A 15,625-nucleotide genomic window follows, 5' to 3' on the forward strand; every position below is an offset into this window, starting at 1 on the left:
TGTATTTGGAATACTAATGGAATTTACAGCCATAAGTGAGCCATTTGTGATCCACACAGCGACTGGGATTCTTGAAAAGTCAAACATGACAACAACAAACAAAAAACAAACAAAAATCCACATCACCTTCTGTCCTTTAGTGCAGACAGCGTAGCCAAGGACATTGGCACCATTAGACGTGCCTGTGGGAGACAGAAGGGGGGGCTTCCAGCAGACCTGTAGGACCCCGGGTGCCTGCCCACAGAGCACCTGTACATCTTGCGGAGGCAAGGGAGGGCCTGAAAGGTAAAAGAGGAGGTTTGTAATTCATTCACAATTAATACAGTTGACATACAAACAAGACAAATGAGTCTAAAGCATTCCCCAAATGCACCAACATGCACAGGAAGCGGGTGAGGTGGGTGTGGAAGTCTGAAAACCACCAAATGGGCTCATTTATAACTGCATGCGGCATATTAAGTGTGCATTATTAGGATAATGTGACACCGCTAGTGGGCTACATTCACATTAAGATGGTAATGTGTGTTACTAAATATACTATATGTCAAAATAACACCAATCACAAGTGGTATCGTAGTAAATTATCGATCATCAGATTGCAGTCATACATAACTTGATTGAACATGCCAACCCGTGTACTTATGCAAAACTGTCCTTTCAGTGAGTAGTGCCACTGTTTTATATTACATAATGGTTAAGCTGGGCTATGCTATAGGCGGAGAAAATGACTCATCGGGATAATAAGTGATCATATCTTGTGGTGCTTGGTTTTGTTCTAATTAGTAAATTGCTGCAAAGGAAAGCTGAGCAAAATTGCATTTTATTTGGTTTTGAATAACAGTGATTTAATTAGTGAATAGAAATGCCACAGATCATTCAGGAGTGACACGTAAGTGAAATCCAGCCTGAGGTTTGATATTTGATTCTGACCTGTTCTGCAATACGGTGTTGGACCTAGACGAGATACAATACACAACAATGGCACAGTAAGGAAATGTTGGACCTGTACTCCTCTGCAATACAGTGCAACCCACTCACCAGTCAAAACATTGGGCGTGCATGCTTACTCTTATGAGCTCTAATGCACAACGTATTAAAAAAAAAAATAATCCTCCTTTACAAAAGGAGCACTCCGTCAAATGCAGGCCTCCAACAAGGCCAAACACCTGTAGTCCCAGCTTTCATGAACAAGTGGTTTTCAAAATTACACGTAACATAAAAGAGCTGTGGCCTCCCCTAGCTCAGTAAAATTAAATAAAACATTTTATTTCTACCCTGTGAATGGCTAGTGACACCGTCCAGGGTGTAGTCTGCCTTTTGCCAGAAATCAGCTAGGATAGGCTCCAGGTCCCAGCACCTCTCAACAGGATAAGCGGTGTAGAAAATGGATCATTTATTTTTCTCAAGCTGCTGCACCGCCCCACCAATTCACAAAACCACTGGTGTCTGCCAACAATAAATTAAATCAATTTATTTATTTATTTTTAATTGTAATAACGTACCAGTCCATTAGCCAGTAGCATGATTAGTAGATATTAGTAGCAAGATTAACCTATTAAATTTTAGTGAAAATGTGGACAAAGGTGGAGATACAGGCTTATATTTTTCCCAATTGCACCCATCTATGGAACTGTGCAGCACCGTTTGGCTACAACATTGCAAACCGCACCCCCAATAATAACCACTGTCAATAAAACTGGGCATCAATATCTTTGTAAAGGCAGGATTTGGCTTGTTTTTAATTTAATTAGATTATGATGTTGTACCTAATGTTGTGGCTGGTGAGCATAGACTTTATATTGCCATTGTATTAAAATCTGAAAGTAAATAGAAATATACATACACAGGTATCTACAGTATTCATCTTTTCTAAATCCTAAGTAGAAGTATTGACAGTTTATTGGGGTCTACGAAGCTATGCATACATTATTGATACTGTCTCCATGATGTAGTGCTGACCTGCAGCTTGAGTGCAGAATTCCACTCCCGCTTCCTTCCTCTCCCTCTGCTCCAGAGGCAGTTGCCATGGCACCTGGTGAGGCTGTGCTGCCACCGTCACTTTGTACACCATCAGCGGCTTTAGGTTGAAGAAGCGTAGTCTATACCTCCCCGGCTTTAACACTGCATGCTCTACTCCGTCCAAGAAGACGGTGTGACCATAGTTACTGTTACTAGGCAACCAGGAGAGCTCGGCTGTGTCCCGCTGGATGTCATCCACCCGGAGGCCGCAAGGTGCTACCACCACGTTGGCTCCTACTAAAAGGGTGCAGCGCAGCTCGTCCGACAACCCCCTGTCGGTGACGCTCTGTACCGACACACGGTGAACGCAGCCGTCCAGGTCCAGTTTCTCCAGCAAGCATTTGGTACGCCCGCCAAACTGTATGCTGGCCCGTAGTTCGCCGTCCGCCAACACATTGTAGCCAGAGACGTTCCCCCAGCCCAAAGGCACAACCGGAGGCTCCCAGGCCACGATGACGCTCCGAGCCAGCTGCTTGATCAAAGTGATCTTTCGGGGATAAGGCACAACGTCTTCAGCCAGGTCCTCCGGGTCCAGGGGCCCCACGGTCCCGTTGCTATAGGGTACCAAGGCATTTGCCGAGCCTAGGAGACCATCCTGGCCAGCACCTCCGTCCACGAACATCAAGGCTAAGGGTGTATGTTCCACTGGACCAAGATCTTCTCCTCCATCTCCAGCTTGAATGGACAGTTTCTCCTTGTCCTGGACAAACTCTACAAAGTTTGATGGGACAAGTCCTCGCTGGCCATCCAGCAGCTCACCTGTAATCGAGAAACAAGTAGAGGGTGATGGGTAGAAGTTGTGTCTGAATTTAGGGTTGAACCGATTAGTCAATGAGCCGACATTAACGCTTGGAGTCAACTAATCGCCAATCGCATTTTGGGCATCTCATCTTCCGATCAATTAATTTGCAGAGGACTTTCACTGATGCCGTTGCCAGGTGGAATAGCCAAAGCTATTATGTGCCGCATGGCGCAGAAGGTAAGTGTATACCCTCTAACCAGAGGATCGCCGTTTCGTATTCCCGCTCGAGCAAGTCGTCGTTAAATCAACTTCGACTCGACTTTCATCATACAAATACAAAAAAATCTTTAGTCATTCAACCCCTGATCTGAATACAAGAATATATGGAAAGTGACTGCCATTAATCGCCCCAACAAAGAAAGAGGAGAACCTTGAAAACAGATCATCATCCGTGAGAGCTTTGTGGTCTGTAATGAGTTATTGATTGACAAATGAAGGATTTATTAACTTTCAATACACTATGGGTTCTCAGGAGAAAATCCATTCATTTTGTATTGAGTAGTGGTCCACAATTATTTCAGCCAGGGACCGGTTGAGGTGAGTAAAAAATTTTCACGGAAGGTTTCATCGATGGTGGGGATGTGGTGCTGACGGACTTTCCTGATCGGAAGCTACTCGCAGACCGGGCGGGGTAGTGGTGGTGGCGATGTTGTTTCCCGATTGAAAGGTTACGTGTCGACGGGGTGGAGGTTGGGGGGAGACAGCATGTCCCGAACAGTAGCTAATCATCGACGGGCTGCGCGGCCCAGTGGTTGGGGACCACTGGCAGAGAGGCTACAGGAGTGGAGCTGATCCATGTTGACTGATGGCAGTCTTCACACTGGACTGATCACTTGTCAGTTGCAGGTTGACAGTGAATAATTAATAGGGCACTGGGTCTTCCACCAGCTACACGAATGTCAGAACTGTGAATCTCGACACTCCAAGTTGCCCCTCTTGAACAGAAAATTTACACCACATAGACCCAGGTGTTGCTACATACCTCTTAAGTAATTGAAAAAAAATCCAACACTGCAATAGGGGTGTTTTGTCCCACGTCTAGTAGTAAGCTAACGCCAAATGGGTCTATTGTACCAGGGTGAGAATTAGTATTGAGCCTTTTGACCCTTTTGGGCCACCATACTTACTACTACTTTCAGTTCATGTTTCAGTGTCCTCGTCGTCATGTGTAACAAGTGATCTTATGTTTGCCTGGGGCATTGCATGTCACCCGAGAGACTTCATAGCTGACTACGGCCCATGACAGACAGGAACTCTGTGATATTTGTGATGAGAAGGGGGAGTGAGGTATCTAGAGTCTAAAGGGGGGCGAATCCATATTTGTATAGATTTTACTCCTTGTAGGTATAACAGCAAGGTGGCCTCATACTTGGGTTCCTAATGTACACGTCTTGCATCCGTTTTACACTAAATTGGACCCTGAGTTCATGGCTTAGTCAAGGAACACCTCTTAGCGACAATTTTTTTGTCATCTTGTTCACAAATCATTTTAATCCCCACTGAACCCTCCCACTAACCCCTTAAGGCTGTGTGTGTGTGCGCGCGTGTGCGTGCGCGTGTGTCTGCGTCTGCGTCTGCGCACGTGCGCACACGAGTGCGTGTGCTGATGATTAAACTGAGCCTAGCTGAATTAGTCATCAAGCTAAAAGGGACCAAGGTCTTGACAACAGCTTGGTCTGCTGCCTGAGTCTCTCTCCTTCATGGTAAACACACACGCCTCCTCCACGCCGCCTTGTAATCTCACCGTCTCCCCCACTTCAGTTTTAATGAGTCAGTGCAGTTGAGCACAACGGCATCTGCGGTATCCTACACTGGTCCCCAGGGCTTGCTCACTACCGGGGATTATCAATGTGTCTGATAGAGAGGCCGTCATAATGCGCTGGAGATCTGATGGCAAATCTGATCTGTCTAGTCAGTAGTAAAGAGAGTAAAATAGATATTCTCCTAAGGCACAAGTGTACACACATACTCCAACAAATAATAAATAAATAAATAATAAAAAATAAATACACTGTCACCTACATTCTTATTTTTATAAGAAAGGAGAAATTACAGGCTAGCACAGCAAAAAAAAAATATATATATATATATATATAATTATTTTTTTTGTGGGCTGGGAGGGGCAAAAGTAGGTAAACTGTTTTAATTATGGACAAATTAGAATAACATACAAATTACCATTAAGTACAATTTCGTATGTGTTGAAAATGCTGGCCCTTGTCTTTCATACATTTTTGTAATCTAGTTTCTACGCTCAAGCACACTTGGACTAAGAGGTCTATATTGTTAACAGTGTCTTGGCATGCTTCTATGAATGAATACGTTTCAACAGTTTGTGCTTTCCTTGAATATACTTATCTTTGACAACACCCTGAAAGACAAAAGAAAGAAAAAAAACATAGGCTGAGGTCTGGTGGTGGCCAGAATAAATAAAACTACATAATACATACATAAAACCCCAAACCCATATATACGTATTAATCAAGAATGTATATAATAAAGCAATCAGTATAACAATTACAACTGTACATAGTACCTACTTTTGCACCCCACTGTATACTGCGAGAGAAAAAGAAAATCTTACATTTTTATGAATATAGTTAATAAGTATGTTATTATTATATTATTAATGTTATACTGTACATACCAGAAAATAATTTGTATTAATAATATATCGCAACTAATAAATGCATAATATAGCCAGTATGGTCACTATTTATTTAGAGGTGTATCCTAAAAACATTTTCATCATTATTTTTACTTTGCATAATTTTTTTAATAGCACAACCTCTGTTTCCTCAATTGTTATTTTGTAATTGGACCACATCATGTTTTATAGCCATATTTTGCAAGAGTTGGATAATGTTACTTTAACTCTACTAATTAGTGGTGTAACAAGTCATTCATTGTATCAATGTATCGATTTGTATTCCTACGATCCAACTGGATCAATCTGTGCTGGGCAAGTTAGCCTTCTGGCTGTAAATATATCGATTTAAATATTTTTAGTAGGTAATCAATCGATCGTATCGATAGTGGGAAATAATGCACTGGATTTAAGTATGGCAGGCTTTATATGGCGGTGTGTATGAGTTGTATTTCTACTTACTTCCCTTGATTTTTTCAGTTAGCACACAGCAGTTAGCACTGTCGAGGCTACTTTCTTCTTCGTCTTTGTCGTCTCTTTCGTTCTTTGTTTCCTTTTCTACGCCTCAAATCTAGTGACTCCTGACTCTTGCAGATATTTATTTCACAGTCACACTGGATGAATATTTGGCTAAAAAGTTACCGAGTCAATTTCCAGCCACTGAATCATTTTGGATCGTATCATTCTAAATGAATCAATATCTTCCTTGAATTGAATCGGAAACCATGAATCGTGATACGAATCGAATCATTGCTAAAACTAATTGTTACACCCCGACTACTAATAGTATTTGCGCAACACTTTTAACACCAGAATACATTTTACATCTCACCTTCATAGAATCCGTCGTCATCCATGTTGCCATATACATACAAATACTTCCCAGCCACAAGCGGGAGCTCTGCTTCAGGATGTTCGTTTGGTCCATCGTAGGGATTATAACTAAAAGGAGAAATTGCATCTTTATTGATGGATTCCCAACAAACAAACAAAGAAGCTTAGGCTTCTAACCTGTATCGGGCAGTGCAAAGGCGGACCTGGCCAGTGTAGCGAGGCTTGGACCTGGATGATGATCTTGGTTCATCCTCCATCTGTAGCTTGACAACAAACCCCAAAAAGAAACTCATCGGTCACATACTGTAAAAATCAATATCATATCAAAGTGTCTAGACAACATTCATCGGTTTTCTGTAGAAAATTTCACACACACGTTCACACCCAAGGAAAATGTAGTCCTCAATTACCTAACATGAATGTTTTTGGAATGTGGGACGAGGTCGGAATAACCGGAGAATACCCTAGTAGGCATGGGGAGAACATGGAAACTCCACACAAGAAGGCTGGAGCCTGGTTTCAAACCCACAACCTCAGAACTGTGAGGAAGATATGCTAACTACTACTCCACCTTGTTGCCCTCTCTCAAAATTATATTAACTGTAAAGTAAAACCCGGAGCGAATCCTGCCGGGAATATCAAAAAACCACAGTCTAGTGTCTATTTCTTTTGTCATAGTCTACCATGAGAGACAGCCAGTCTGTCAGCCAATCACAGTCTACTAGACAGCGATTCTGTCAGCTAATCATGTTCACCTAGCCACTCACCAGTCACCTGCACCTCGCTATTTATGGCCTTGTTGTTGATGCAATCAGTGTCAGAGTGTCTGAAAATCATACATGCAAGACGCTACAACACAACTCAGTGAGAGTTCAACATTATCACGTTTGCCTGTTCCTGTCTCCGTAGCTGTTCGGGATTCTGCTACTAAATCAACAAGGTGTGAGTTTGTCCCGTTTCTGCTTTCTGTGAATCGTGGATTAGCACAACAGTGAAATGTGAGCATTTGAATTAAACTGTCACAGTTGAGCTCAAATTGATAATTAAAATCTTTTCTGGCGGTTCAGTGTTTCGCACTTGGGTCCTTCACTACACTCGCCTCATGTCAACGACTAATTGAGTCCACCTAAAAATTATTATAATTAACTATATTAATAATTTAAATTGTAAATATACCACAAACTATGATTCCAAAACACTAATATACTTTCAAACTCATCTTGCGATATTACCGTTAAAAAAAGCTGATTGATGAGTTGATGAAAAAAAAAATGCAAAGTCTCAATCTTAAATTCTTCTTACAACCCAGACTAAACATAGCTCCTCCCCAACATACAAAGTATCACTGCAATATATTTCCTTGACACCAATTACTACAATCCTCTTAGCCAGGGCTTTGGAGGCATCCCGTGGCATCTTTGCATGTTATAGAAAAAGAAGATGGTCGGTTCCACTGAAAAAAACAAATGTGAGTAGGTGAATTTGTAAGAAGCAAACCACAAATAGAGGTTTACTGTATTATCTAATTTACTTCCTGTAAACAACCGGGTACCTTTTCCACATTGTGTAAGTAGTATGCGACAAGACTTGATCCAAAGATTGAGGACTCACCGCTGATGGGGTCAGCCGCTGAGTGCAGCTGGCGCGGTCCGTTTTTACGGTGCCGGACTTGAAAGACAGCCAATCTGGTCGTTCCCTGTCTCCAGTCTGCTGTGGGCACTGCAAGAACTGGGAGATCAGTGGTGGCACGTTTGGCGCTCGCTCATCGCCTGGGAGAAATTGATTTCCATCACAATTAAAGAGCCACTTTCATTACACCTGCAAGCCATTTGCGTCTCATTGCATGCCTATTGATCTTCTGTTAGAGTGAGTGAGCAGGCCTACACCTTCCATGGCCGAGGCTGGTGTGGCCCTATCGACAAGAGCATGCAGCGCATTTGTCCTTAAATAGCATCAATGTCCTTGGGGTTAAACACATGAAAAATGCAGGGAACACAAATTGTGTAAGAGTGCAGGAAGATGAATGGCTGGAGGAAATTAGAGATGGTAGACAGCACTGTATCACTGAGCTCTTGTGGTCTGCGTGTGACTGATATGAGGCATTTACAAACGTACATTCTCAGGCCATTGAATGCATTCATTGCTATTATTATGATCATCATTATTATATATATCTTTTTAAATCATCTCATTGGCCAGCATGGGGGGGGAACACAAACAATCGGCAGCGGAGGGCGCTCTCCAAGTGCCCACTTCATGGTGTGATCTCCTCACAAGCCAACTTCGGATGCAAATCAGTTTCTTCTTCTGCCATGTCAAAGACTCAGTGCAGTACAAGCGTACGTCATTTAAAAGGAATGAGAGGAGCCGCTTTGATTGGACAGGATTGAAGTCGGCTACAATCACGCCTACAGCAGCACAGATGTCCCTCTTTAAATGTGCCGGGCTGCGCTGGACCACGTAATTACCAACACTGGGTCGAACGCGCCTCAACACAGTTACACTATGTGCCACGCCGGATTCACGCCAATCAATATAGCCAAAAATAGAGCCTGTAGATTTTAGTTTGGTTTTGAAATATATATTTGGTAACAACAGTCTTGGAACCTTTCTGACACACCTCATATAAAAACAATATAGACTTGCTGCGCTTACCTTAACCTAAAGTTATGAATTGTTTTTAGCGTGTTACTATAAATAAATAAAAAATGCAGCCCTATTGGGGGCACAAGCCAGTGCAAACTGTAGGCCGGTCCCAAGCCCGGATAAATGCAGAGGGTTGCGTCTTGAAGGGTATCCAGCTTAAAACTTTGCCAAACAAATATGAGCGTTCATCCAAAGAATTCCATACCGGATCGGTCGTGGCCCGGGTTAACAACGTCCGCCACCAGCGCTGTCAACCTGCAGGGCGCCGGTGGAAATTCAGCTACTGTGGGTCAAAGTCGAAGAAGAGGTGGAAAGCGGGTTCTTCGGCAGAAAGAGAAGAGGAAAGCATAGAGCCTTGAACTGAATGTGGGGACTTTGAATGTTGGGACTACGACAGGAAAATCTCGGGAGTTGGTTGCCATGATGATTAGGAGAAAGGTTGATATATTGTGTATCCAGGAGACCAGGTGGAAAGTAGGATGTGACCTAGAGGTGAAAGAGAAATTCTGGAAGGAGCTCGACGAAGTAGTTCTGAGCATCCCAGACAGAGAGAGAGTCGTGATTGGTGCAGATTGTAATGGACATGTTGGTGAAGGAAATAGGGGTGATGAACAAGTGATGGGTAAGTACGACATCCAGGAAAGGAACTTGGAGGGACAGATGGCGGTAGACTTTGCAAAAAGGATGGAAATGGCTGTAGTGAACACTTTTTTCCAGAAGAGGCAGGAACATAGGGTGACCTACAAGAGCAGAGGTAGAAGCACGCAGGTGGATTACATTTTGTGCAGACGATGGAATCTGAAGGAGGTTACCGACTGTAAGGTTGTGGTAGGGGGAAATGTGGATAGACAGCATAGGATAGTGGTGTGTAAAATGCTGGTGGGGAGGAAGATTAGGAACACAAAGGCAGAGCAGAGAACCATGTGGTGGAAGCTGAGACAGTACGAGTGTTGTGCAGCTTTTCGGAAAGAGGTGAGACAGGCTCCCGGTGGACAGGAGGAGCTTCCAGAAGACTGGACCACTGCAGCCAAGGTGATCAGAGAGGCAGGCAGGAGAGTACTTGGTGTATCTTCTGGCAGGAAAGGAGAGAAGGAGACTTGGTGGTGAAATCTTACAGTACAGGAAATCATACAAGGAAAAAGGTTAGCTAAGAAGAAGTGGGACACTGAGAGGACCGAGGAGAGGCGAAAGGAATACATTGAAGAGTACCACAGATGCATTATTTGCCTTGAAGATGTTGATGGAAAAGTACAGAGAAGGTCAGAAGGAGCTACATTGCGTCTGTAGATCTAGAGAAAGCCTATGACAGAGTACCAAGAGAGGAACTGTGGTACTGCATACGGAAGTCTGGAGTGGCTGAGAAGTATGTTAGAAAATGTAGGACATATACAAGGGCAGCAGAACAGCGGTGAGGTGTGCTGTAGGTGTGACAGATGAACAGATGAATTTAAGGTGGTGGTGGGACTGCATCAGGGATCAACCCTTAGCCCTTCCTGTTTGCAGTGGTGATGATATATTGTGTATCCGAGGAGAGACCGAGGAGGTCTCCTGGATACACTGACAGAGGAGGTGAGACTGGAATCCCTGTGGACCATGATGTTTGCAGATGACGTGATCTGCAGTGAAAGCAGGGAGCAAGTGGAGGAACAGTTAGAAAGATGGAGGCATGCACTGGAATGCAGAGGAATGAAGATTAGCCGCAGTAAAACAGAATATATGTGCATGAATGAGAGGGGTGGTGGGGCAAGAGTGAGGCTACAAGGAGAAGAGATGGCAAGGGTGGAGGACTTTAAATACTTGACGTCAACCATCCAGAGCAATGGTGAGTGTGGTCAGGAAGTGAAGAAATGGGTCCAAGCAGGTTGGAACGGGTGGAGGAAGTTGTCAGATGTGTTATGTGACAGAAGAGTCTCTGCTAGAATGAAGGGCAAAGTTTATAAAACAGTGGTGAGGCCAGTCATGATGTACAGACTAGAGACAGTGGCACTGAAGAGACAACAAGAAGCAGAGCTGGAGGTGGAGGCCATGAAGATGTTGAGGTTCGCTCTCGGAGTGACCAGGTTGGATAAAATTAGAAATTAACTCATCAGAGGGACAGCCAAGGTTCGATGTTTTGGAGACAAAGTTAGACAGAGCAGACTTCGGTGGTTTGGACACATCCAGAGGAGAAATAGTGAGTATATTGGTAGAAGGATGATGAGGATGGAGCTGCCAGGCAAGAGAGCTAGAGGAAGACCAAAGAGAAGGTTGATGGTTGCCGTGAGGGAAGACATGAGGGCAGTTGGTGTTCGAGAGGAGAATGCAGGAGAGAGGCTTACATGGAAAAGGATGATACGCTGGGGCGACCCCTAAAGGGACAAGCTGAAAGGAAAAGAAGAAGAAGACTATAAATAAATTAAAGGTGCAGAATGTCAAAGTGGCCCTTTTTCTGTATGCAACCCATCAAAGGAAAAGTTTTGACACCCATGGTATACCGTAACAATATAAAATGGTAATATATAAAATTTTCAAGACGAAGGCTTTTGCAGTGCGGCATCTTGAACAGATCTTCATTGCTGATCTGCCGGCACTGCAGGTCCTGCTATATGTTTTTAGAATACTAATGTGTTCAGCCACATTCAAGTCATACATCAGGCTTGTGATCAATTAGGGTAGATATTGATCTGGCACATCATGCATATTTGCATTGATAGCATGCATATGTAGAGGGAGACAATGGTCAAGTGGGCATTACCGGTAAATCTTTTATTTTGTTCATAAACCCTCTAATCTCATTAGTATGATGAATGTGTTCAGAAAGCAAATGGACACTGCGGGGGATTTTAATCACAGATAGTCTTAGTTCAAACATTGTCCTTATGAAATGAACTAATTATACTCCAGGTGATGAATTTGATACATTGTGTTGACAAAAATACTGGGACAACTGTACAGTACACTGATGGGAAGCGAATATTCACTGATGTGGATGTACGAGAGCCTAATGGCTCACAATTGGATTTCAAGTTTAGGTTAAGTTCTTTTATCCATCCATCCATCCATTTTCTACCGCTTATCCGAGGTCGTGTCGCGGGGGCAGTAGCTTTAGCTGGGACGCCCAGACTTCCCTCTCCCCAGCCACTTCATCCAGCTCTTCCGGGGGGATCCCGAGGCGTTCCCAGGCCAGCCGAAAGACGTAGTCTCTGCAGCGTGTCCTGGGTCGTCCCCGGGGTCTCCTCCCGGTGGGACGTGCCCGGAACACTTCACCAGGGAGGCGTCCGGGAGGCATCTGAATCAGATGCCCCAGCCACCTCATCTGGCTCCTCTCGATGTGGAGGAGCAGGGGCTCTACTCTGAGATCCTCCCGGATGACCGAGCTTCTCACCCTATCTCTAAGGGAGAGCCCGGACACCCTGCGGAGGAAAGTCATTTCGGCCGCTTGTATCCGGGATCTTATTCTTTCGGTCATGACCCACAGCTCGTGACCATAGGTGAGGGTAGGAACGTAGATCGACCGGTAAATCGAGAGCTTCGCCTTTCGGCTTAGCTCCTTCTTCACCACAACGGACCGATACAAAGTCTGCATCACTGCAGACGCTGGACCGTTCCGCCTGTCGATCTCCCGTTCTATTCTTCCCTCACTCGTGAACAAGACCCCAAGATACTTGAACTCCTCCACTTGGGGCAGGATCTCATTCCCAACCTGGAGAGGGCACGCCACCCTTTTCCAACTGACGACCGTGGTCTCAGATTTGGAGGTGCTGATTCTCATTCCAGCCGCTTCACACTTGGCTGCGAACTGCTCCAGTGAGGGTTGGAGATCACGGCCTGATGATGTCTTATAGGCCCGGCACTGTGGACGACTGGTTAGCACATCTGCCTCACAGTTCTGAGGATCGAGATTGCATGTTCTCCCCGTGCCTGCGTGGGTTTTCTCGGGGTACTCCGGTTTCCTCCCACAGCCCAGAAAAACATGCATGGTAGGTTAAGTGAAAACTCTAAATTGCTCATAGTTTTTTTTGTTTATATGTTCCCTACGATTGGCTGGCGATCAGTCCAGGGTGTACCCCGCCTCTCGCCCAACGATAGCTGTGATAGGCTCCAGCACGTCCACGACTCTAGTGAGCATAAGCGGTACGGGAAATTGATGGATGGATGTCTTAGAGGACAGGCAAGATGAAAATTTCCGATCGAGGGGAAACTAAATTGATTAACTGACTGATTAAGGTGCGTCCCAAGACTTTTGTCAGCATAGTAGCTAATGGGCCACTTATTTTTTCATGTGTTTTATGTGGCCTGGCTGTGATTTCCACATGTAATGACAGAAGAACAGCTTAGAATGGTGACCCACTGAGTAGCACTCACCAAAGCCACAGCAGTGCTCACTCGAATCAATTTGGCCTAAACCCACCACTTATTGCAAAAACTATGAAGGAGTATCGGGGCATTACTAGAAACAAATCAAAATATTACAAGAATAATGGTGTAATACTGTATTCTGAGGGGTATACACATTTTACCAGAATAAAGTCATACTAGTGGGTGAAAAAAGTGGGAATATCATAAAAATAAAATTCTGATTATATAAAGTGTTAATATTATGAGAATAAAGTATTAATTTATTTAAGGAAAAAATGCAATTTCACCAGAATAATCTCATTTGGCGGCACGGTGGACGACTGGTTAGTACATCCGCCTCACAGTTCTGGGGACTGGGGTTAAAATCCCGGCCCAGCCTGTGTGGAGTTTGCATGTTCTCCCCGTGCCTGCGTAGGTTTTCTCCGGGTACTCCGGTTTCCTCCCACATCCCAAAGATATGCAGGGTAGGTTAATTGAATACTCTAAATTGCCCGTAGGTGTGAATGTGAGTGCGAATGGTTGTTTGTTTCTGTGTGCCCTGCGATTGGCTGCCGACCAGTTCAGGGTGTACCCCGCCTCCTGCCCAATGTTAGCTGGGATAGGCTCCAGCACTCCCACGACCCTTGTGAGGAGAAGCGGAACGGGTGATGAATGAATGAATAATCTCATATCATAAGGAGAATACTATGAAAACAATGTAATAATTACTAAAAAATAAAATAAATAAAAACATTTAATATTATGAGTACAAAGCACAATTTTGCCAGACTAAAGGCTGAATATTAAAAAAAAATTGTTTATTTTGTTATTTCATTTCACTTTTCATCTATTTGCCTATCTGAGGTTGGTCTGTACAGCTGAGATTCGACCTACCTGCTTCTGGTTGGTTTTCAAATCCGACAACGACTTTTGGGAGCTGTTCCTCCGCTGAGAGGAGATTGTGGGATTTGGAGGGGGCTTTACTCAGGAGGATCGCCACAGGATGGGATTGTAAACGGAAATTCAGCAGCTCTTTGGACATCTGATGGAAGTGTTCACTCTGTGACCTGCATGTCTGCTCCAGGTCACAAATCTGGACCTTCGACAGACAAAAGATGAGTGGAAGGCGTTAAAGGGCAAGATTAAGCACTTATGCATACAGTTGGCATGAGTATGCACACAAGTAATGCATTTGAGTCTTCTGAATAGAAGATGACTGATCTGTTAATGCCAATCCAACAGAGAAGCAATTATAAAAATGTCCCTTCAGAGCTGAGAGGAGCATTTTGCGCTAAATCCCACTGCAGTCTAATCAACGTACGTGAATGTGTGAAGTCGTCTGCACCGCTGCTCATATGTATATTGGATAACACAACTTACATAACACGATGCACCGCTAAGAGGTAAGGGGATTTAACAAACCTATAGACTTGAAACAATTCATGTAACAAAGGTACTGTCAGAAGGTACAATGACTGTTCTTTTCATCAATCGCTAATTTTTAATATGTTGAAAACTACAGAAACAACTTGGAGGGGGTGATAAAACTAATCACAGAGGGAAAGAAATACCTGAAACATTCTGCCCATGTTCTGTTCAGAAAAAAAGTAAAGAAAATTTTAAAAATTAAAAAACATCACACAGAATATCACCAAAAATGAATGCAGTTGTAGAGAAATAATCACCAGGAAGACGTCTCCAGAAAACGTGACAACCAATTCAGCTGGAAGTCGCTGATATAGACCTATATTCTCTCTTTGTGTGTGTGTCAATGTGCGTGCGTGTGTGTGTGTGTGTGTGTGTGTGTGTGTGGTTGTGTGTGCCGTATGCGTGCTCTGCGCTACACTGGGTCAGTCCTCTAATGAGGAAAACGCTTTCACCTCCATAAAATCCAAAATATTGGGGCGATCATCTGATATTTTCAGAGGTTGAAGTGAGCATATGTAGAGATGTCCACATAAATTTGGGTGACGATAGATTGCAGTTTTGTGACATTAAGGCATGTTGGACTTTTTCTATACGTAAGCGTATAGTAAAACACTAACGTCCACAATATCCAAAATATCGGGGGGATCGTTCTGATGTTTTCAGAGGATGAAGTGGGAAAACGCAGGGATATGCACATACATTTTGGTGACAATCGATTGCAGTTTTGTGACATCAAGCTCCTTTAGGATTTAAGAAGTATTTGATATATACTGTAGTAATTTTGCAATGATAAAAGGATGACACTTTTCTTCTAATCCTATAATGTTTTTGTGTGTGTTCACTGCATGTTAGTGTACGGCTTGCTCATGGTCTCGGTCAGGGCCTGGCCGAAGAAGACACACACTGACACGTGACACAATAATCAAGATCCG

At 43.8% G+C, this 15,625-nt stretch overlaps 1 protein-coding gene across 11 annotated transcripts in view; it reads right to left on the reverse strand.

Moving 5' to 3' along the window:
* The window catches only part of rimbp2a (RIMS binding protein 2a), a 72,414-nt gene that overhangs the window by 16,219 nt on the left and 40,570 nt on the right, over positions 1-15,625 (reverse strand). For 9 of the 11 annotated variants that reach the window (XM_061699039.1, XM_061699032.1, XM_061699037.1 and 6 more), the window contains 7 exons: positions 14,160-14,364; positions 7,914-8,071; positions 6,480-6,559; positions 6,301-6,410; positions 1,960-2,778; positions 931-954; positions 127-278 (listed from right to left, as the gene is read on the reverse strand). In XM_061699039.1, coding sequence (XP_061555023.1) covers positions 127-278; positions 931-954; positions 1,960-2,778; positions 6,301-6,410; positions 6,480-6,559; positions 7,914-8,071; positions 14,160-14,364 — 1,548 coding nt within the window. The remainder of the gene's footprint in view (positions 1-126; positions 279-930; positions 955-1,959; positions 2,779-6,300; positions 6,411-6,479; positions 6,560-7,913; positions 8,072-14,159; positions 14,365-15,625) is intronic. The other 2 variants (XM_061699043.1, XM_061699033.1) reach the window with 1 other exon arrangement.

The sequence above is a fragment of the Phycodurus eques genome, chromosome 15 (assembly GCF_024500275.1).
Source record: "Phycodurus eques isolate BA_2022a chromosome 15, UOR_Pequ_1.1, whole genome shotgun sequence".
Lineage (NCBI taxonomy): Eukaryota > Metazoa > Chordata > Actinopteri > Syngnathiformes > Syngnathidae > Phycodurus > Phycodurus eques.